At 39.6% G+C, this 24,301-nt stretch overlaps 1 protein-coding gene across 3 annotated transcripts in view; it reads right to left on the bottom strand.

Moving 5' to 3' along the window:
* Positions 1–18,967, bottom strand: part of RPRD1A (regulation of nuclear pre-mRNA domain containing 1A) — a 44,034-nt gene extending 25,067 nt beyond the window's left edge. The window contains exons 1-8 of one of the 3 annotated variants that reach the window (XR_014226542.1): positions 18,726–18,967; positions 9,185–9,314; positions 8,384–8,490; positions 8,209–8,303; positions 7,169–7,295; positions 6,896–7,071; positions 5,816–5,890; positions 3,940–4,014 (exon numbers count right to left, since the gene is read on the bottom strand). Coding sequence is in view for 2 of the 3 variants with exons in the window: in XM_082284312.1 (XP_082140438.1) it covers positions 5,879–5,890; positions 6,896–7,071; positions 7,169–7,295; positions 8,209–8,303; positions 8,384–8,490; positions 9,185–9,314; positions 18,726–18,876 (798 nt within the window). In the remaining variant the exon portion in view is untranslated. The other 2 variants (XM_082284312.1, XM_082284311.1) reach the window with 2 other exon arrangements.
* Between the last annotated feature and the right edge of the window lie 5,334 nt (positions 18,968–24,301).

Here is a 24,301-nt window from a genome sequence, read left to right as displayed (position 1 = left end):
AGATGTTTGCACAAGGTTTACATACCTGCAAAACTTGTTCTTCTGAGGATGACACAGACAGATCCATTCATTTTGATTAACAGTATGAAGTTTTTGGCTGGCAATAGCCAGGAACATTCTGGCTAAAAGTCACACAAACAAAAGTCCTAGCTAGGCAAGACCAGTATCTTCTCCCAATGTTTTTATAATGAGGAATTCAAAATGCACCTCAAGGGTATTAAGTACCTGGTATCTTGTGGTATCTCATACATATATACCTTTTTTTCCCCCCTTTCAAATAAAAACTAATGGGTAGGTTGCAGAGTGAAAGCTAAAAAAAGTTCACCCTTCACAAACAATAAGGGTGAAATGGAAAAAAAATATAAAATCTGTAACATTTTTATTACTTTGTTTCAAAACAAAAGTATCTTGAATGACAAACAATGCTATAAAATGTGATGAATTGAAGCAAAAGTTTATCTTTATTTTACAAGTATGAGCAAAATACAAACTACAACCTGTTCAATCTGTTGGAAAAGCCAGGATTTATATTCACATATCTGATAAGTCAATTTAAAAGGTGGAAGCCTTCAAGTGTTTCTGCTGCTCTGAATGTCAACACTGAGCTGTGAAGTCTAATATTCTTTTAGGTACAAACTGAGTAACTCTATACTATGGTATCTGAGGCTGCAGTCAATAAGTCACTATATGAAAGAGGTATATTTATTGCTCAAGTACAGAGAAGCTACAAATTTGTTATAAAAATGGGTCAAATAAGCATTATTCTCATAGAACAGGTACAACACAGGGGAACAAAATGCACTGACCATTTGACTTTGCTTTTTTGTGTTTGTCATTAAGGGCGGCTGTTTCTCCACTCTAGTCTTGCAAATTACTTCTCTGAAACTCTAAAATTTTTATCTCCTGTCACTGAAAAAAGTGCTTATGGAAACTAAGCAACCACATCTAAAAGATAGGTCAGCAACCTGTAAGAACGCTTAGCAAGCCTACTTCTACTGCAGATAAGGGATGCAACCTATGTCTATTTTAAACATCCCCTCAACTTAACTTCTAACTTCTATTTCAGTGGTCACTTAATTCTCCCCAGTCACCTTTGGGTAGGTAATCCAAACTACTGATCTTACCGAAATTTAGTTTTGGTTTTTAAAGAAGCACAACCCCAGTGCCAATATTCACTAAAGGACTTGCACTGTGCAACTCAAAGCATTTACACTACACAAAGCCTCTCAAATGGCCATTCAAATAGCCAACCTATAAGCAAGGGATTTCAACCAATCTACACAAATATCTAAACACAGTGGTCTGTTCCTGAATCACATTCCATTTTGTACATGGCATGATGGGGAGAGCTAGAACATAAGCAACACATGCATTAAAGATCTTTAGCCTACAGTTCCTTCCTGATGGTCAAGAGCTACATGTATTTCTCTGAAAAACAGCGCAAGTTACTTGAAACTGGGACACTAGAGAAAGAAAGTAATTTTGGTGAAGGCTCTCCCTCCTTTATAATAAAAACAGACATCCAGTCATGTTCCCCTCAGCCTAACAATATCTGCCTTGACTCAAAAGACATCTTTCAGTAAAAGTCATAGATTCCCTGAACTGCAAGCAATGCAGTTTCTGAAGCTGCAATCTTGAAAAAAAAATGAATACAATGGCTCATCATGTCAAGAGATCACACGACAGGGTCTGTTTGTACCACTATTAGGTACCACTATTTCTGTTACCAAGCATGTATCAGATCTCAAATAAGCAAAACAGTCCTAGGGAGTTTGGATGAACCTTCCTGACCACTTCCTGATACCTCCCAGCTACCATTTCTGTAATCATTGCACTGTTACCTGCTCAGCTCCAATTCCAGACTGAGTTACTGCACTGTTGCCACATTTACGGAGTTGTAGATCACCTACAGTGCTGCAAACTCCACCCCATAACAAAAGGCAGTGTAGGGCTCATCCTACAAATCAATCTTCAACCAAAGCTCAGTAAAATAATTTAGATGCTCAACTTCAAGGTTATGAAAAAATTAATCCCAATTAGCTGGACTTGAAAAGTACAAAGCATAATGGAATATATTACCCTAAGTAATCTGTCACTAAACAAAAACACCTGACATACAAACATACTAGAGAAGAGTAAGGGGGTATAAAGAAAAAAAAAAACCAGCACGAAAAGCACTACAGTCTGTGATAACATGAAGGCCATGGTGAAGGGCAACAGTAGACAATAGTACCAATCCAGTCTGGTATTGCAAAACAAAACTTAAGGATAAGAGGCCTGTTATACCACTGCTACCCCTAAACTGTTTGCTTAACATTTCTGTCTGCATTTGAAACCATTAAGTGTGAACTGAGCAGGAGAAAAAAAAAAGTCTTTCAAATCCAGAGCTGAAGTCAAGGCTAACTGCTTGCTGTTTATCTGTAAAATCCCAAGACAAAATTAAAACCTTTAGGAAGACAAGTCAAGCTATATGGAGCCATAAAAGCTCAGTCATGAAATAAAAGTGCATTGAACATAAAATATTCTCTCAACATGCTAAGAAACCACAATTAAAACCAGATGTGTGAGCATAAGAACATGAATACTGCTTCTAGAGCTGTAGAAAATCAGAAATGCAAGACAGCAACATTAAGTGCTTTAACTAAATACAAGCTGCTAAATCAGAGCAGGCTTCCCAGAGTAGCACTTCCTTCATAAAATTTTGGACCTAGTGACAAGATATTCCCAAATTTAAAGTGGTAAGGTGATGAGAGTGTGCAAGAAACTGTATGTCCACTACATGCTAAGTGTAGCAATACTACATCTTTCCAAAAGGTCAAAATAAAGGTGAGAGGGTGTCTTGTGATCCCCTACTCACACCTACCGTTCATGAGTCATGTAAGATTTCCAACTATCAAACCCTTTATTTGAAATTTAGTAAGAGACTATTTACTTTATAATCCATGAGTCTGGGGCAGGGAGAGGCAAAAAGCAAAGAAACATGAGAGAACAGTACATCAAGTTCTTCTCTTGTTCATGTCATTTTTAAGGCCATATTAATTCTAGAATAACAGGACAGTCTTATCAAAAGGACATAAACCATCTGGGTATCAATTTATGTACACCCAAGTCCTTGTTCCTGTATAACACAAGTATCTCTTTTTATCCGTCAGTGAGACCAAGAGACCAACCAATATTTCTGCTGAAAAACTAGGAGACAAGGCAGGGAGATACAACACAGAAGCAAAGAGGGGAAAAGTCAATCATAGTAATAGAAAATAGGAATGGTATCAGTCCTCCAGGGCTTCAGAAAAAAAGTGTTCCACAAAATATTTCTGCAAAAGTTTCCATTTCCTCTAATAGACAGAATCCAATCTAGCTAGAAAGCCTAGCTGGAGCCACAGTACACTGAATCTTAAATATTTACACTACTTTAAAACTACCAAAAGTGAACAGAAAACACTCCTGAGCACGATCGTAAATTTGAGGGGGATTCTAAAGGGGCCTAAGTGCAATTATAAAGCACACCTTCTCTGTTACTTTATAATAAAGTGGAAGTTTTTTTATTGTGCTTGTGAAGGACAAGTCCTACATTCATCACTTCTCATTCCTGATCATGTAAACCCAACAGTGTAATTTAAAAAGAAGTCTGAAAAAGTCTTGTTTTCACAGCTTTCTCCTTTTGGAAATAGCAGCTTCAATGCAAGCAACTCCCAAACTTCGCATTGGGAATTCTGAATTATTTCACTGAAAGAATGTGAAAGTTTTAGGAACAACCATGTGAAAATTTTAGTCTTCAAGAAAAAGGAATGACACTGAATAAATACTGATCCATCTCAGGCATAAACTCAGCAACGTTTGTGAGAATATAGATGAAAATAGCAGAGGTTTGGTATGAGTAGTTACAGAATTCCTCCTCTTCAAGTTTTCAAAAACAACAGACAATACAAGATTTTGATTCTTAAATTTATTTTTAGCAGGATGTGTGTACTAATGGATGCTGACATCATTAGAAGATAGGTCCATGTCCACCACCTGCAACAGAAGCTAGACAGATGTTAAAGAAAACAACTGAAGAGTTAAAGATGACACTACTTACCCCAAACATACTTAGGAAAGTCACCTACTAAGCAGTAGTTAGCTTTTGATGCAGACATGACATTATTTACCTGTTATCAAAATTTCCTGTCAAGATTTAGCACATACATTACCTTGCTTTTGATGGGAATCATGCACTTCTGTTTCAGAAGTAACTAATAGAGAGACTCTTATTCATAAAAAATTATTCATGGAAAGATTGTTATTTAAAATTACTTACCAGTAAATTATCTTTAGAAGATAAAAGATCTGCAAATTTAGGTCTAAAGGTTCTATCTTAAGCTGAAAGCTACTGGTAACTCTTTAGTAATTACAATTCTAATTGTTAAACCAGGTTAACAGCAGGTAACATTTCTAGATTCAACTAAGAATACATCCATTTGTTCCTTACTATACCTGTTTGGTATGGTAAGAAATCAGTAAGCTAGGATCTCAGCATTATACTCCCAGATGGGTGATACTAATTCAGGAAGAAATAAAGACTTTCTGTTACAACTGAGAGACCAAGTTACATTCAGGAAAGTGTCAACAGCCAGAAGTCTAACACAAGAAACAAGCTTGTCTAGAACAAATTAATTTCACCAGAAATGAAACTTGAGCAGCAAGGGACAGACAGTTGAGGGAAATACATTCTCAAAGAACTAGGTGACAGGCCCTCTCCTAGTGCTATTTCAAATGAGAAGCCAGGAAGCAAGGTTCAATTTGAGCCATGGAATTTCCCAAATCTGTAAAAACAGAGTCTTTGCTTCATCTCCATTTCTTAATCACCAAAAAAAAAATCCTACATACGCTAAGTCAGCAAGCCCTACAGACAATATCACTAAGACATCCTAATCTTACATTTCAAAACTTCACAATGTTTATCAGCCTCCACTTCCCAAACCAAAAAGCACTATTGGTAGTGAGCATGAAGTCAATTTACTCAACACTAATTCAGAAACTACATTTTAAGGTTCTTGTTCTTTAAAATCTCTTGGCTCATAGGTCTTTATCAGTAACTGGGTTGACACCATCCTGGCTCGTAGTTCTTTATTAGGAACTTGTATTTATGCCACACTAATCAGCCAAAAAACATTCTTACGGTGCACTCCGGCATTCTAGGATTTCACCTGTTTAGAACAGACTGCTACAGATACTGAAGACTGTCTCCTACTTTTTAAAGAAAGACCTCAAACTAGTCCAAAAATGGAACTGTGTTGTATTAGATTTAAATTCTTTAGCAGTTTAAATAATTCAGCCAAGAAACCATCTGAAGGACCGTAACAGCCCAGTAATATGCAATTGCTTTCTCTCAGAATTATGCATTCTCTAATGTCGTAATACTGGGAAATTACACTGGTTTATATTTGTTGAAAACAACCAACAAGGGTGGAATCTGCTCACAGCTGCACTACCATTTTTAATTTCTTTTAAGTTGAACTCACTTGTTTTACAGAAGTCTAAATCTGTCTGAAGGACTAAGTCACTGCCTTTTGAGCAATCCACTATCCCAGTAGTCTACTCTAACTAAACAGGGTATAACTGCTGGTAATGAGCTACAAAAACTAGTCATACAGACAACCAGCCCTTCACTGAAACTGTGGGAACTTGTCCTTCAAACCCATTACACACACAGAGGGAAGGCAGGGCTTGTGATGAAAAGCTTAAGGCTTCCTGTTCTTTAATCTTCCAGGTTCCATTATGCAGTTGGGTCAGTTGCTATTGCAATCAGCACTACCATGCATAGCATCTATCTTACATGAAGTTGGTTGATATTCTTCCCACAGGATAAACACAGTAAGGTTGACAGGAAGAACCTTCATCAATTGCTTTTCTGTGAGGCATAGAGGAAAGGAAGTAAGTCAGGAAGTAAGAGTAGGCTAGGAGTGATACAAATGATCTGAGTGACGACTTCAAATACATTGTGAACAGCATTTTCCTGAACAAAGGCACCACAAAATCGGAACTCAAGTTATGAAGTTATCAAAAGATAAAGAAACCACTAGAGAAAGAAAATGTTCTTGAAAGGCGTATATGACGAAACCTGAAGAGTAATTAATTTCGGGACCATATATGCATATGCTGCAGTTACAGGGCACCATGATTGTTCAGATATCTCCTCTTGCAAAATGTTGCAGCTTCAATTCCATTACTGTAATACCCACGTTAGCAATGGGAAGCAACTGACATGAAATTATGGACATATTCTAAATATGTGGAATGTTCAAATGGAGGCTTTACAGTAATAAATAGTAGGAAAGGAAAAAAGATGTCTGGTAACAGCAAAGAACAGAATAACTTAAAGGATCATTTGCTCATAATGAGCTGCTCACTCTGCATCCTTCTTTTCTGTTTGGTCCTGCTGGTGCTAATGCTGATAACCAGCTGCGTGACAAGCCGTAGAAGCTACAACTACATTTTACTGGGTTTAATGGATACTTGAGTCACGTTAAAAAGTTGTGCTGAAACCAGGAATTAAATTCTTATCCTTTAGCAAATACATAACTAAGACTTACAACAATGAATGAAAAGAGCATGGAAAAAAAATTACACTATAAAGAATTACGTTTGTAAGACTAAGGATAAGACTTTCTATCTGCACCACTAAAACTAAGTCTGTACATATAACAAAGACTGAATAGCTAAAAAAACAGAAAGAGCTGGTTTAGTAGGTTTAGAACAGTAGAATCAAACAATGTGTTAATAATGTGCTGGAAGCAAAGACGTAACAGTGGCAATTAAATATTTATCTTTGGAGAGAAAAGTTGTTTAGGCTAACTAAAAACATTTGCAAGAACAAGCTTTAGTGAAGAAGGGACTAAAACAAAACATTACGCACTTCCAGCTTATGTTCTTTCTCTGCAAGGAACTCTTTTTGACATCGGAGAAAGTCTGATAACATTCGAGTTAGCTGTTTTCTATCATCTATTTCAGCTGCCAACCTGCCATTGTAATCCGCCAGTAACATACATGCATCATCTACCATTTTGGAAAGTTGCTCTCCAGATTCCTTATCTAAAAAGCAAGCAGAGAAAAACAAGTAAAGCATGATTTCATTACGTACCATTATATTCTTAGAACAGCATTTCGGTTACCAGGCCCCAACCCTCACCTGTTATTCTGTCTAACAGGGACACATCCTGGACCTCTATAGGCAAGGAAGCTATTCTCTGGTGAACTGCTGCATCCCCAGAGGCAGCGTTTTCTAGTTCTTGTAATGCTCTAATGAGATCTGTGGTCTGAAAAAAGCATGCAAGATTGAGAACTAGTTTAAATAAACAGATCCTAGAACAAAACAGAAGTATTTTACAACAAGCTTATTAGAATTGATTGGATGGTAATTTTAACAGCATTTACAGTATCAGCTTTTAGAATCAAAACAAAACGTAACGTTTAATTCTCAGCACAACATTGTTTTAAAGGTCACCTTTCTACAGGAGCTTTTTCATTTAAATTCCTGGTATAGGAATACTTATAAATCTTTTTTTCTTCTTGACAGTAGTGATTATCTTACAGCACCTTTCATTTTATTATACATTTTTTGAAATTATTTTTCTTGTTGTTTTGCTTCACTATTGCAAAAGACTGTTATTAGTGCACTTCTTCTGAAAGTGGGGCTGATGTTCACAGAAGCCCAGATATCTGCTACAGAGAAACATACTAAACTGTGATGACTGGAGAACAGTCATTCTCTGCTACAACAAAAAACCTTTTGAGATAGGGCAATACTATAACAAAAAACCCACAAGAATTAGAAAAGCCATAACAGTGCAAGGTACACAAGAATTTTTCACAGCCATCATGACTGAAAGATTGAGAAATATTTTCTTGATAAATCCATAACAACCTTATTCTAGTACATGTGTTACTCACTATTACCGAAAGAAGAATTCAATACATCATAGGAACTACTGCTGAAATCCTGACATGAACAAAGCTAGACATACAGTTCATACACTGGATTTACTGCCAAATACCTAAAGTTACAGCATACCCCACTGAAGAACTATGAAAAGCTTCAGGTGCAGCCACCCCTGCCCAGAAACAGTACCTCACTAAAAAGAACAACAGAGACCATTCAAAAACAAGAATTACTGAAAAATTCTATATGAAGCCATACGTAAATACAGAATTTTATACACATGGTTTTACCTGAGGAGGATCAGTGGGAGAACTTCGAGGTGAACAGTTATTTTCATCAACTTTTATCTGGTCATATGTGCGCTTCCTCACCTTTCTGTCTCCATCTAAATGAAAACAAACACAGCAGTCAGGGTAATATTATTTCAAATGAGCCTGAAACTTCATACACTCACAAAATACTTACACAAAGCTTGCCTAAGTTGTTCTAATACATCATTTTCATAAACAGACCTTTCTTCCCAGATAGATAGCACTCGACCAAGGTGCTTCTTACAACTCTCATCAGACTCACTGTTACAAGGAAAAGAAGCAAATATCAGCACTAGGTAGAAGTATAGCACTGCCACATGATATTTTTCACTGGAAGACCTTCACAGACTGTAGCAATATCCAAGCACCAGAAGTCAAATTATCTCAGAAAATAACAAATCCACATTTTAAAGAAAGCAAAGACCAGTTCAAGGTGTCCTAGCAAGCAAATGAGAAAAAAAAAAAAAAAAGGCCAACACCCAACTCTGTTTTCTTCTCAACCCATAAATCTGCAAACACTACAAATAGGTTTATGTTGCTTCAACAGCTGTGTATCATTGTGAAAATAATCCTGTATCAAGACTCCAGCTTCCTCATGCAATGAGATTAGTGGCTGCTGGGGAAAAACAAATCATGCAACACCCAGTAATGAAAAATGTCAAACTGGTGTAGCACATAAACACAGACAGTAAGAAAGTCTTAATTGCAGGAATAGCTAACAGCTTTCCAAGGCAAAAAGGGACTGAATGCTGATGAATTTACTATCAAACTTCATCCAACAGTGTTAAGACTATCCAAGATCAAAAGAACACTGCATAAATTAAACTAACAAGGCTTCAAATACAGAAATAGCACATGAAGACTAGCTGGGCCAGAAGAGATCAACTGATGACTTCTCTAAACACCCCTCAAATACAGTATGGTGAAGGATACTGCATGTACAAGTTTACTGTACCTTGAAACATGCTTGAAAGCCTCCACTATTACTGGAGCAAAGTCTTTTGTAAATTCTGGTCCTTTCCTTTTGCTGTTCTGTATGACATCATTGGCCAAGTACAGGAACGTCAGCTTCCTATTTGGTTTTGCTAATAAAAAGAAAAATAAAGAATAATTAGAAATTTTATTTCCTTTAACTAATATCTATGTATCCAGGTTTATACTGAATACAAACACCCACCCCCCACACCTCCCCCACCCTGAAACTAATCACCCATTTTCATTACTGCTTGCACCATTTCACATTTTCAGTATTTTCATGTGGAAAGACTTTGGTCACCCATTAGGTTTTCTCTCCCTTCTGTTCTCTTTGTTCAAGTTCTTCTTCCTACATAGTATGACACAACTTCCATTTAGCACTATCTCAAAAAACAAAAAGAAAAAACCCCCAGATATTCCAAAGTGTTCTTCATCCCCAAACTATTTCCAGGTGTTTTCCTGAGCCTTATATGGTTCCTGTTTGGTGGCCTTCATGGATTTCTTCCAAGTACTTCAGCTTTTTTTTAAGCCTGCATAAATTTCTTACACTCATGAAGTCTTCTGACAAGGCACTTCACAGATCCACAATCACTCATGTGAAGAACCTCCTCCTTTTCAGCCTGAATTTCACTCAGTCGTACGTAACCACTCCTCATTCTCACATTTAAGCAAACTGAACAGTCAGCCCCTAGTCAGTCTCCCTCTTTCACTGTGATACACCCCTTCCTCACTGTTAAAACACTCATGTGCCAGCAGCTGTAATATCACAAAAACACTTCCAAAAACCACTGTCAAGCTCATGCGGTGTATCTCTTCTCCAAGCATCTTAAACATCTTATCCCATCTCTCTTAATGTGCAATAGATTACAAGCTTCCAATTTACAAGTTGCTTCTCAAAATCTATTCCATGTTTTCTAAGTGCTCCTACCTGGCCATTTTCATTCATTTACAATCACGCTCCATCTAATCTTCGTTAGTCTACAAGTTTCTTGGAACTGAAACTGTTCTTGTAACACTTCTACCCTTGATTAACACCAGAATATCACTACCACCACATAATCTCAGTATGTACACCCTAAAAAGAGGCTTCTCTTTAAAGACAAGTTTTTTCTGCCCTCTCAAAGAAAGCAGCGCTGTGGTAAAGACAATACAGAATTTCTTATAATTTGTGCAAGCAAACATGATTTGATTTTGTTACTTTCTACTCCATCCTCTCAAAAATGTAGAACCACCACCCTCACACATAAAGGGAAAATTCAATATTAAGATGCTTTCTCTAGGGAAATGCTTTTGAGAACAAATTTTGCACTACTGAAAGACTCCTCTGAAGGATTTCTCCTTGAAGTACTGAATTCTTTCCATCCTCTTGAAGAGACACATCTAACAAGTTGGGAGTTCTGGATTGACTGGGGAAAAAACCCTCTCTTAAATGTAAAAATGCACTTCTCTTACAATCAAGGCAAACTAAAGACTAGCAAAAAAAACCTAGCTTGGAAGTGCTGGACACAAGATAGACTCTACAAAGAGTCTGCTCCAAACAGTGAAGCCACTACATGCAAGCACCCAGGAAATTACTCTATTTGGGTCAAAATCTGGCTAATCTAAAATGTAGGTTTTATAAACTTGTGCTGCTCAATTTCTATATTAAAACCTGACTGATGATAAAACAGTACATCTCCTACCTATGTTTCATGTATCAGAGTTTTGACACCTAGCAAGTTTTGAATTATTCAAAGAGAGAATCTCAGAAAAAACAAGTTGTCTCATAGGCATATCAAAAAGTAACTACCGTTTACCAAAGATGACCCTGCCCCCTCCCCCATTTATTAAATAAGCCCAGAATTAGAAGTCAAAATCTAATGAAGCAGGCTGTTCCCCATCCCATATCCTCTGGAACTGCATGCAGGATAGGCTCCTGTCCACCCATTTCACAGGAAAAAAACCCCTCATGTTTTAATCCTCAGTGATGTAACTCATTTGTGAGACCCCAACTTCCTTCTTTCCAATAAACAGCCGAATCAATTGGGCTGGCAAAAACAGAAGGTGGATACAGTGCCATGAAGTCAGGTCATGCTGATTCTCACAAAGCTCAGACTTTGTCTATTCACTATAGTAAAAGACTGATGCATCATATTTGGTAAAAGCATCCTAAACTCCAGAAAGTCACTTTCAGGCTTATTTCCCCTAATATTACCTTTTCAGCTTCCTACTTCAATTCAACATCAACAAAGCTATGAAGAATGAACAAAAATTCTAAACCCACTATTTAAGCCATCTGCAGCTTTGGCTGGAAAGTCAACTAATATTCTACCCCTACGTTCACAAGGAAAATTGTGAATTAAAATTTAATTCCTTTTGCTGTAAGAGTATGCTGCACAAAATTCCAAAGGTAAAAATTATGTCTAGTCTTGAGAAGTGTTCCCCTTCCCTTCACAAATCTTCAAGACTTACATACTCTGCCTCACACGTGAGACTGAAGTGCAACGTAACCTCTGGCAACTGAGGCTAAGCTGAAAACATTCTGTTGCTAGCATGACTGTAAATTAACCAGTGATTCCTGAAACACAAAATTAAATTCAGGACCAAATAAATCTGTTCTGGAAAAAGAACTATGTTTAAAACATCTCTCTTCAGTAGCAGTGACACTAACTTTCCAGCCCTGGGCATTGATAAACCTCAGAATAGCAAAATGGATCAAACAGACGATTTCTGAAGGTCCTCAACACATGGCAAGGTATTAGCAAAAGCATTCTTACTGTCAGAAGAAAATGAAGGGAAAAAAACCTGTAAGAACTTAGCTTGAAGAAGGATCTGAAAGGCAAACACTGCCAGAATGTACAGCGTTAGAAGCAGCCAACCCACAGCATCTCTGGTACACCAAAAGTACCGTCTGCAAACACAAAACTGTCAAGAAATCATCCGTGTTGGATCGAGTCATCTTTTCAGAAGATCTGTGCAGTGTTCACGTAACTCCTCTGCTTTTTGCAGTCAGATTCACCATTTAGCCACCAAAGCAGCTCCCTGAAGCACTGGATTCTGAAATATTTTAACATGTCAACAGTGCTGGTTGGTAAAAGAGCCGCATAAAGCGGATTACTCTTAAAGCAGCCACAATGAGATGATGTGGGACTGGCACCTTGCAAATGAAACTATGTCTGTCCCAAAAATGTATCTGACATGTTTAAATGGCAATGAATATTCTTCAGATAACAATGATATTTCACCAGCGATTAGCATACTGAGATATCTGCAGGGAGACTACATTATCAAGCCTCAGTTTTTGGCAATCCATCCTTCTCCGGAACGCATTCTTGTTAGCCCTGCATGGGTATGCCTGGCTCTTTAGCAGTTCAGTACAGATGCCCTGACATTATATGCTTTTGTCCATAATACTCAGAGAACTCTTAACACTGATAAGCCACCACTTTAGTGCAAGAAACCAGTATTTTACCCTGAAAGGCAATAAACCAGTCATTTTCACCAAGGTTAGCCCTGGAAATCAAAGTCAGAAATAATCGCCTGTATTTGTCTTCTCCAGGTTTACCTCCTGCATTTGAAATTGAGCTCCTGTGAAGATTGCTAGAAACATGCCCATTAGTTTCATGCTGGTTTACACCTCTTCCCTAGAGCCTATCTTAGATATACTGGAAGAAACTACAGAAAAACACACAAGCATAAGAGATTTCACTTACATCCCACTACAAGTGTGTAGACTGACTGAGCCATCTGAAAACTTTACATCAAGCTGTAACCTTCTACAGGCCAGCTCTGCCCTGTCAGCAGACCTTGAAAGAAAATACCACCTAACAAAAGGGAGACAATGAGCATTTGAGACAATAAGGATCAGTATGTTAAAATCCCACAACAGTTATCAGCACTAAACATTTCATTAGCATACTAAAATTCTCTAGTATGCATTCAAATAAAGACTTGGCTCAGTTTCATTTGAATTACTTTAGTCTACATACATGGAGTATATGAGCAGCAGCACTTCTCCCAAAATCTCTGGGACATTTTCTGTCTCACAGCATGCTTCACACTTTTGCAAGAGGAGCTCATGACATCTCTGTGAATACCTGACAAGCTTTCAAGCTTTTTATTACAAGACCAAACATTGTTAAGTCAAGCAGCACTGAAACTTGAGTGCAAGACCACTGATCCTTCACACTGCAGAGAGCTAACATGGGTTTTTATGCAAGCTGATTAAGCAGAGCATCTTTGGAAATATTAGTCTAAAAAGCCACTTGAGAGGGGCTGCCACCAGAAAGGACAATTCAAAGATAACATAATCCATAAAAGGCATGTTGTAGAACAAGCACTTAACCTCATTAACCTTCTTCTACGAAAAGGTTAAACTAGTGTTCAACCTTGCACAGTCACCTGGTGAATTTTACCAAGGTCTGATAATTGTTGCGTTTTCTTTTGAAAGAGGGAAAAGGGAGTGCCCATTCCCCTCTGAATGTGTTCACGGTTTGAGGGTCTAAGTATTTTGACTCTGAGTTTGGAGACTAGTAACAAAGGGAACACTGCACACAGTCACTGTTGGGGAAAAGGCCATCAGCATCAAATTACCACGGGAATGCCAGAAAGCTGGTCACAGACCAAGGAAACCATTCCAACATAATTACTCTGCAGAAGCTTCCCACTGCACTTAGTGCATCTTGAATTACCTGAACATATGAAACAAACCAATTCCTTTCATTGCCCCCCTGGCTGGTAAAATGCCGAGATGGATATGAATCGACAGCAGCAACAGTTTCAGGATAGGAAAAAGACCATACGCTTAAGTATTCCAAACCAGAATGGTGAAAGACAGGCAGGTACAGGCGACATACAGGTTTGGACTACACAATTCCAGTGTAACTATTTTAAATGAAAGGCTCTCATATTGCCACTCTATTGCTCCTGATTGCAGATCATTTTGTAAATCACGTACACAGCAAATAAGTTTCCCTAACTTGACCCAATGCCCATTCACCCCAAGTTTTGCCTGTTTGTTGCTCTCCAAACCTTTTGGCATAGATGAGAAGATTCATGCAGGCATAACCAGTGAAATTAGAAAGCCATCGTTTTGCTTCTTTTAAGTAAAAGAAACCAAAATCTATTTATTCTCTCACACTGGCCAATGACACTATACCACCATTAAGTAAAATAATCTTACAATCACCAGAAGAGAAAGATTCCTTCTCCTGGCAGAAAAAAACCACACCACATGGTACAGAAAATAATTGCTTTAAACCAGGAACTTGTTTCCTGTGATCCACTTCCCATCTGCAAGGCACTATACTGCAAGCACTTTTGGATGTAGTTGTGCTCCAAAGCAGCTAAATGTAAGAGTAATTCAGATGTACTACAACTTTCAAATCTGCTTTCAGTGTTGCTATGCCTTCTCAATTTACTTACTAAAATCTTCCAAATTTCAGCAGCTGCCACAACAGCCAGCAGCCTCAGAAAAACATACTGCATCAATGCCAACAGCTATACTGGATGAGGACCCAAGCACCAGCATATGTCCCAGCAGCAGAAGCTGCAGATGATCCATAAACAAGCAAAAAAAGGAGCTTCTTATACCACTGAACGACTCCAACACCACAAAACAAAAAACATAATAAACTGGAACAGCAGGTGAACTGGCAGAGTCTAGCACTACAAATACATCCCCCTGTAGCAGCCCAAATGTACCTACACAACTGTGGCTGTCTTAAAGGCAACACAAAATGGCTCTACTGACCTAGATAAGCTGCACGGGGAAGCCAATGATCAGTGTGACACGGGTGAGGTGACAGATGACAGCCAAAACAAGAGGTCAAGTGATTAAGAGGGATGGGGGATGATCACCATCAGTTTCTGTTACTGACTTATCAATGAGATGACCCATCAGCCTCTGAGGAAACAGATACCTGAATCTGAAATTAGGTTTAAAGATACAACACGACAATGTCCTGTGCAGAGCCAAGACTTGGACACGATGATCCTTGTGGGTCCCCTCCAACTCAGAATATTCTGTGCTTCTGTGGTTACTAAAATACCACTAAGAAATAAATACTTAACAAGTGGCAGAGCTGGGCCTGGAAAAGCTAACAGAAAATGAGACGATAGGAAAAGATTATTATGGACAACTAACTGGAACTCAAAATAACAAGTTCCATATTACAAACTTTAAGCAATTTGGGGTTTTTTTTCTTTGAAAAAGAACATATTATAACCAAGTACAGCAAATTGCACATTGAGCCTACTGAACAAGCAGTTACTGTTCACCCTTGAAGGCAGATGCTTTGAATTGCAGAACTGAAACTTTTCATTTCAAAACAAAACCAACAAGTACCAAACCTCTACAGTTGCAGAGCATCCTGAAAGCAGGGAGTAAGAAATGTATGCAAGAGAACATACCTGACTTGCAAATAACAAAAAATAATTCTCAACAGACTCCATCTCAGAGGAGCCTATTCAAAGGAGTTTCCTAAGGGGTTTCCCAGCAGCCATTCAGTGACTGCAGGCTTACACAACAAATTTGTATCTGTTATGCCACCACTCTGTTTAAAAAGAAACGACGTAAGTCATTCCCTTTTTGGAAACACAAAATTACGTAGTTCAAATGGGCCCACCTGTTGCCTTTTTAAAATGACTGATGTAATCACATCACAAATTAATTACTTAGTACTACTTAACTACTTAAATACTGAATAAGCTTGTGACTACCAAGTAATTAGCTATTTAACTTTGAGCAATACATTTCATACATCTGAAATCTAGCTGATGCAGGATCATTTTCCTCAGTACACACTTTTCAAGAAAACCTGTACACGAAGGTGTATTGAACTGATGATCCGTAGAGATGCCAGAATATGGAACCTGACCACTGCCAATTAACCCAAGTAAACAGAAAGGCACTAACATTTCATGCTGCATAAATTATATGAAGACTTGAAAAGCTTCTTTTCACCTCTACTCCAATATAAAGAAAACGACTATTTTAAAAATAAAAGAATCAGAACCAAACATTTAGGAAAAAGAGCTCTGATCTTCGCACTTGTCTTTACGAACAACTAGAGACATGTTCAGAAAGGCTCATGCATGCTCATCTGAAGCTGGAGATCTTTTACCAAAACTGAAAGCATCCAGAAAAAAAACATAGTATCATTGTACTGTGTTCAACCCAAGTAGTTATACAATGTTCCTGAAAGGCAGTAGGCTGGCAGGAAGGTCTGGAGACAGGAGTGACAATAAAAAAGGTGATAAAATGAAAGGAAATAAAATCTAGAAAGGGAAGGTTTCAGGATACTACTGGCTAGCAATAGCAGCTGACAATGACAATAATTTTTGTATCCATATTCCCCAAATAGAGGTAATTTTCCTCTCAGGTACAAGAGAAATCATGTTTCTATGGCTTGGATGACAAGCAAGTCAGGAGCCTTAAACTTGAATTCTAGTTACAGCCTCATTGCCAATATTCTACTTTGTGGTGTTTCATGCACTTGCTTCACCACACGACACCGGTTTTCCTCTCATCTTTCCCATGCTGTCTGCTTAGATCACTACACCCACCTTTGGGGATTAGGCACCATCTCACAATTTTGTGCTGCAATTAGCCAGAAGTTAGAGTCAGGTAAATGCAAGCTAACATTCACGAAGCTCGGGTATTATATGAGATGGAAAATTAAGATACATCCTGTGTATATTAACTACGCCAGCTTCAAATGAAACTTCCTATTTTCCAATATTAAACACTTCACATAGACCTAAAAGCCCAGAAGAAAAGGGTCAGGACCTTGAAAGCAACTAACTTACTCCTACCACAGGTAGAGTTTCACATGCTTTCCACAGACCCTTGGAGGCTGACATCCAAAGAGAGGTCACAGAAAAATCTTACTTTGAAGCAGCAAAAGCTGGATGACAACGTCAACAAACAAAACAAACCCAATTATGGCAGCTATTCTCACCAAAAGCTCAAAAGAAGGTTGTTATCCTTGCCTCTCAATGCCACTTTCAGACATGTAGCCCAGGTTTCAAAGATCTCATTTCTCCAGTTAGTCAACCAGCACAACAGGAAAACTGAAGTTAAGAACTGACATTAATATCATAGATTACTATGAACTAGTATTGTGCATGTTAATTGAGATGAGCAACTAAAACTCTGTCTCTATTTCAATTAAGATGCTTCTCTGGTATCATTCAAAACCCCAAGCATTCACATTGTCTGATTACAAGGCCCAGAAAGGTGAAATGTTTCAGACAGATGGGAGACCCATTAATTTTCTCCTGGAACAAAAAAGCAAGCTTGCAACTAGCTCAGAGTGAAAAGGTGTTTATTTCCTAAGATGGAATATGCCTCCAAGTCGGTCTTTCTTCAGTCAATATAAAAAATAATTCAACTCATGCCTCAAAGTTCAAAAGATAACATTTCCCACAAAAAGAGTACTTTAAACAAAACCACAGTAGTCATATTACACAAAACTCAGTGGTTCCTTCCTCTTTCGTAAATCCTGTAATGGCTTAGTGCTGTTTTTCCTCTCAATCTGAAAGATTGAGTCTTCTATTTTTCCCATTAAAGATCCACATATTAGTGAGGGTCCAAAGGAAGCTACTGGAAAACAGCATCATTTCCTAGAGCAAAGCAGAGTTCTAGCAAGTGAGTTTTCTTTTTCTTAAAAGAACCAACTTAAGATCAAGTTATTTTCCAGTCAGGTCAAATAAACCTTCATATGCCATGCCTTTCACTCCCTGAACCACTGCCTATAGCTGCAAGTTCTTTCCTGTTAAACGGGAAGCCACATTAGCATTTAAGTCTGCACACTGAACACAGCTTAAGAAACTCATGTTTTTATTATGATAACATTGGTATTAACCATCTGGCAAAACCAGGAAGTAAAAACTACTTTGGACACAGTACACTGCTCTTCCCTCAGTGTATTCCCATCCTCATCTGCCCTTCAAGAACAGTTTCTGGCAAGAAAACCTGAGTGGATAAGGAATTCAAATAGTATTACAGCTAACCATCACTACAGACGATGAAAAAGAATGCCTAAAAAGGATCCGTCTTGAAAGAGCTGTAATTAATACTACCAACAAAAAGCTTTAAACTCCTGGCTCGCCGGATTCCTTCCCGTTTCCCACTTTCCTTTCTCCTTCACAAAAAAAAAAAAAAAAAAAAAAAAAAAGGGGGGGGGAAGATAAAACACAAAGGGCAGCCTCCTCAGAGGCATCTCGTTAAGGGGAGAAGGAAGCATAGGAGGGAAGAGAGAGGAGCGAGGGGAGGAGAAGCACCTGCCAGCCCACGGTCATCGAGCACCGGAGCCCGGACGTTTAACGCTGGCCCCAACAGTTCCGCTCTCCCCAGGCGCTGAGGCCTATCCTCCCTCTCTCCCCGCCTGCCTCCCCGGCTCCGCAGGCAGAGCGGCCCCGCCGCCATCCTCCCTCCCCTGGGCAGCCACACTCCGGAGCGGGGACCGCCGCCTCCGCCGCCTCCCCGGGCCCGCCGCCCCGGGGCGCCTCCGGCGGGTCCCGCCCGGCCCCGGCCTCACCTTTGCGCAGCTCCCGCTCCCACACGCTGACGATGAGCGCCGAGTGCTTGCGGTGGTGGATGAGCCACAGGCTCAGGGTCTGCACGCTCTGCTGCGAGTTGCTCAGCTCCGACAGCTTCCGCTCCAGCGCCGCCTCCGAGAATGCCGACATCGCTGCGCCGCGTTGGGCCCTGCCGTCCCGTCCCGTCCCGGCCGGGCCGCGCTCAGTCTCCGCCTCTCAGCCTCGACGAAGGAGGAGCCGACGAACAACTCCCGACCCTTCCCGCCCCGCCAGCAGCGCCCGGCGCCAACAAAATGGCGGCGGCTGAGGCCCGTGGGGCGCCGCGCGGCCCCGCCCCCTCCCCGCCTGCCCTCACTTCCGGCCCGGCGCGAGCCGGGGGATGGGCCCGAAGGGCTGGGATTCCTCGGGGGTGGGATTGGTCAGCCGTGGGTCCATCAACGCTGGGCCCTGGGAAATAACATAACGCAAACGCAAATAAGACCCCTCCTAAGGCAACCTAGGCCGAACGGTTTCTTTCACCCAGCAGGTTAAGAATAACACAATCGTTATGATTGGAAGGGACCTCTGGAGATCATCCAGTCCAACCCCCCTGCCAAGGCAGGGTCACCTGGAGCACCTTACACGGGAATGTGTCCATGTGGCTTTGGAATGTCTCCAGAGAGGGAGACTCCATAATCTTCGGGGGCAGCCTGTTCCAGTGCTCTTACACCCTCAACATAAAGCAGTTCTTCCTCTGGTTGAAGTGAGATTTCTTGTGTTTTAGTTTATGGCCATTGCTCCTTGTCCTGTCACTGGGTGCCACTGAAAAGAGCCTGGCACCGTCCTCTTGGCACCTGCTTTTGAGATATTTATATGTATTGATGAGATACCTTCTCAGTCTTCTCTTGTTGAGACTAAACCAGCCCAGCTCCTGCAGTCTTTCCTCATTAGAGAGACACTCCAGACTCCAAATCATCTTTGTGGCCTCCACTGGACCCTCTCCAGTAGCTGCTCATCTTTCTTGTACTGAGGAGCCCAGAACTTGAATTGCTAACTGGACACAGCACCCTAGATGTGGCCTCACTGGGGCCAAGTAGAGGGGCAGGATCACCTCCCTCCACCCGCTGGCCACACTGTTCCCGATGCACCCCAGAACACCATTGTCCTTCTGGGCCACCAGGGCATGGTGCTGGCTCATGGTCAACCTGTCACCCACCAAGACTCCCAGGTCCTTCCCCAGAGCTGCTCTCCAGTGCTGGTACTTGGGGTTATTCCTCCTCAGGCACTTACTGTGACATTGGGTGTATCATATTTCATATCTGGAGGTAGACACATACTCCACAAAAGCATCTAGCCTCATTTCTAAAAGCTGTGTCTTTTATTTTTAATTTCCGGCATTAATGGTATCATGTGACATAATTCCACTGTTCACTGACAAGATTATGTGCAAAAATGCTTCCTCTTAGTTGTTTCAAACCTGTTCCCTTAAAGCTTTATTGCATTCTTGCTACTTCTGCTAATTTGGAAATAGTGAATAAAAATTATTCTCTGCTCACCTTTATATTCTTTCCTAGTTTTTCTATTGTATCATCTTCAGTCATTTTTCCCCAAACAGGGAAGGTACTCTGTGCTAAATAACATGAGCAGCATTCCTAAATTTGATGTGAGCATTTCTAGCTTTCTCTGCTGTCCTTCTGAAAAACACCTGACGTCATTTCTTACTTTAAACATTACCAACTGACTGACATTTTCAGAGAGCTATCTGCCTTAACTCCTACAGATTTATCCTGAATCTTATTTCTGTAGCTAATAATTATGACAGCAGTTGTCAGTATTTTTAATTTTTCTGTAAAATTGCATGTGTATTAATTAGAAAAATATGCATGTGCCTTACTCTTGGGACATCCTGACAGTAGCTAACTATCCACCCTTAAAACAGAGCATTCCTATAATCTTTTACACACCCAGTTTGTCCTCATCAAAGAGCAGAACACTAGTTATGAACAAAAATATTTGATGAGTATTTTACAGAATCATGGAATGGGTCAGGTTGAAGGGACCACAGTGGGTCATCTGGTCCAACCTCCCTGCTCAAGCAGGGTCATCCCAGAAACATGGCACAGGATTTGTGTCCAGACAGTTCTTGGGTATCTCTGGTGAGGGAGACTCCACAACCTCTCTGGGAAACCTGTTCCAGTGCTCGATCACCTGCACAGTGAAGAAGTTTTTCCTCACATCCAGGTGGAACTTCCTGTGCATCAGTTTCTGCCTGTTGCCTCTTGTCCCATTGCTCAGCACCACTGAGCAGAGCCTGGATCCACCCTCTTGGCACCCTCCCTCCATATACTCACAGACATTGATGAGGTCCCCTCTCAGTTGTCTCTTCTCAAGGCTGGACAGGCCAAGTTCCCTCAGCCTTTCCTCATAAGAGAGGAAATCATAAGAGAGGAAATCCCTTAATCACCTTTGTTGCCAGGTCCTTCTCCACAGAGCTGTTTTCCAGTAGGTCAGCTCCCAGCCTGTACTGGTGCCTGGGGTTATTCCTCCCCAGGTGCAGGACCCTGCAGTTGCCTTTGTTGAATTTCAGGCAGTTCCTCTCTGCCCATTTCTGCAACCTGTCGACGTCCTTCTGAAGGGCTGCACAGCCCTCTGGGGTGTTGGCCACTCCTCACAGCTTTTATTTTTTAAAACTTCATAAAGGTTTATCCCTATTTCATATCTGACATTCAGAGAAGGTGTCCCAGAGGATTGGTTTTGGGCAATTTTCCTAATATTTGTTCTTAGTGAAATCTTCCTTTTAAACAGAAAACTTTGGTGAGGGCGAGGTGGGAGTGTTAGGAGGTTTTAATGTGAATTCTGTTTACAAAATCATCTGTAGCATGAGTGATTTGGGGGGAACTAGAAAGGATTTTGCAAAAATGCTTTTGACAGAGAAATTTAAATAAGAAGTTGCACAGATCCCTACAGAGTTTCTTATTCACTGTCTTTTGATCACCACGAATGAAAGAACCTGTAACAAACTGCTATTTTTCCTATGTACAGCAGAGGACACTCTGGCATTAAATAGAACTGACCAGTGAAGTAAAATTAAGACAGAACTAGCAAACATGATGCGCCCATTAGGAAAATGAAATATGGTAATCTAGTAGCCAACACCCAAACAGAATTTCTTGGAGTCATATATATTCTGATGTTAGCAGAACATTATGTTAGGAGAAACTTTTGAGTAACTATGGGAAAAGAGCTATTTCTCTCACACCCAAGACTAGACTATAAAGTATGCAGCAACAAACAGTAAAATTTACATGACAAATCCAATTAATAAAAGGAAGAAAAGAAGGAAATTGGTGGAGAATTTTAGTAATGTTTGTAAAAATGTTTACTACTCCTTCCTCTGCATCTTCCATCCCAGATTATCAGAACATTTTAAAAAAAAGAATAAATCCTCTGAGATTGGTATGTTTTTCGTAAATAAAGATACTTGAATACCAATAGATTTCTTTTCTGTGTTTTATACTGTATAATAGACTACACAGCAAAATAGAGATTTCACTTTTCCCACAAATCTTTAGAACACATTTTAAATCTGTAATAACTGTTAACATCAGCAATCTAATTTAAAAGCGATGCTTTATTCCGTCAGTGAATAGAAATTTGCCACAAGACTTCATCAAAGCAAAGTGACTCTCAGGCAGGAAGCATACACAATGGAGGGTTCATTCGTTGAAGAGCTTGGAAAACTTCAGCTTTCATTCAGAAACAAGTCCTACATTATTCACCTGCCTGTAAGAAATTCACCCACACCCACAGGGGTGGAGCTGTCAACAGATGGCGAGTTTTCTTCCGCCCATTCCTATGTTCAAATCGTAATAGCATCTTCCCTCTGAATTCCTAAGAACAAAGTTCTGTGTTGCTTCCCTTCCGTCTGGGTAGTCTGCTGTGTTCTCCTGTTCCGGGAGAAAGGAGCCACAGGCAAGTCTAAGACAATGACTGTGAATAAATTACTCGTTTGAGGTTTTTGCAGAACATGGGACTGGGACGCTCTAGGTAGTTCAAAGATGTAATTACAGTTACCAAGTGTCTGTACAGCACTCTTACTTTATGTGTAGGTTGCAGGGTTTTTGTTTCTTATCCTTAGTAATATTCTATGCTTCACTGGTATTTTCTAGGAACTCTCATTTTATGCTACTACATAAAGCAGTAAAACAATCTGTGTATACACTGGTTTACTAAACAATGCTCATCAGCTATGTGGGATTTTAGTTAAAGCCAGCTCTTGCACCAGAACAGATCTTTCTCTGTATGAGTCTGGCCTTTTCTCATTTTAAACTTTGTTTTGTATCTCTTTCTCAAATAGTCTCACCCAAGAGATGCAATAATATTAAAGGAAAAAAGAGATTTCTCTAGCTGTGTTTCCTGTCTGAGAATTTGTGTTAGTCAGTGCACCAATCACTACCTGGATCTCAAAAATACAACGCTGGCAGAGCAGTTCTTTTTTATTCTTCCAAGTGTCTGGTCCATCAAATGTAACAGTTTCTGAAGTTTCATACTTAAAAATATTTTTCCATCTTTCATTATATGTTTGTGCATCTCACAACCCAATTCTATGTAAATGATCCTATTTCCTTACCCCAATAAGAACACAAAAAATGGAGATATGCAGAAACAAGACCCTGAAGTACAGCTGTAAAGTGCTTCTTGACTGAGCAATGGCAATTAATCTGGGTAATTTATTCAGAAACACTAAACCCCATTTTTTATCTTAATAACAAGAGGGCATATCCCTGACAGAAATTATAAATAAATAAATCCATTTATTAAAAAAAAAAACAACCCACACTAAAAAACATACATTGTGAAGTCCTGCAGGAGGAGAACAAAAGAAAGCTTAAATGGAAGAAGCTCTCTGAAGTAACTTAAAGAGCTGACTACTGGAGCCAAAAACCTCAGGGTGATTAATCGTGCTTTTACATGAGTTCCTGCCACTAAGCACTTCACCTTTTAATGTAATTCATTAAAGACAGAAATTATTTGCTACTTAGGAGATTAACAAAAACCACTCTCTGAGATATGTATATATGATCCAGCAAAGCATTCACACATATTGTGAGGAAAGATAGATTGAACAATCTAAAAAAATATGTCCAGCATTTCTGTGATTACTTTGGCTCTCTGTGGAGATGTAAAAATGTTTGTGGAAAACCTTCCTTTTCCCTAAGTCAGGCATTCAGCCAGACAGTTATGTACATCCGGCTTCTTCATCATTACGCTATTAAGTGAAGTCATACTATGTAAACATCCACTGTGATTAATATATGGATGCAATCAAGTCCCAGTTTTTTGTAGTAGAGAGTGCTGTAACTAAGCAGGAAAGTACTTCAGGGTATGTATTAACTCAGGTGTGCAGAAAGGCACAAAACATTAAATATCTGTGCAATACATTAATGAATCATTAATATGTGCCCTAGAGTGCATATAGCTCTTAGTCAAAACATAAAAGTAAAAAAGCACATCCTTGACAATAAATAATGTTATCTTTCAAGGAAAGGGAAAACACTGCAATATACTGACATACTTTTTGAAGAACCAACTCGAA

Source organism: Coloeus monedula (genome assembly GCF_965178545.1).
Source record: "Coloeus monedula genome assembly, chromosome: 1".
NCBI classification, from domain to species: domain Eukaryota; kingdom Metazoa; phylum Chordata; class Aves; order Passeriformes; family Corvidae; genus Coloeus; species Coloeus monedula.
This window is presented reverse-complemented; position numbering and strand designations above follow the sequence as displayed.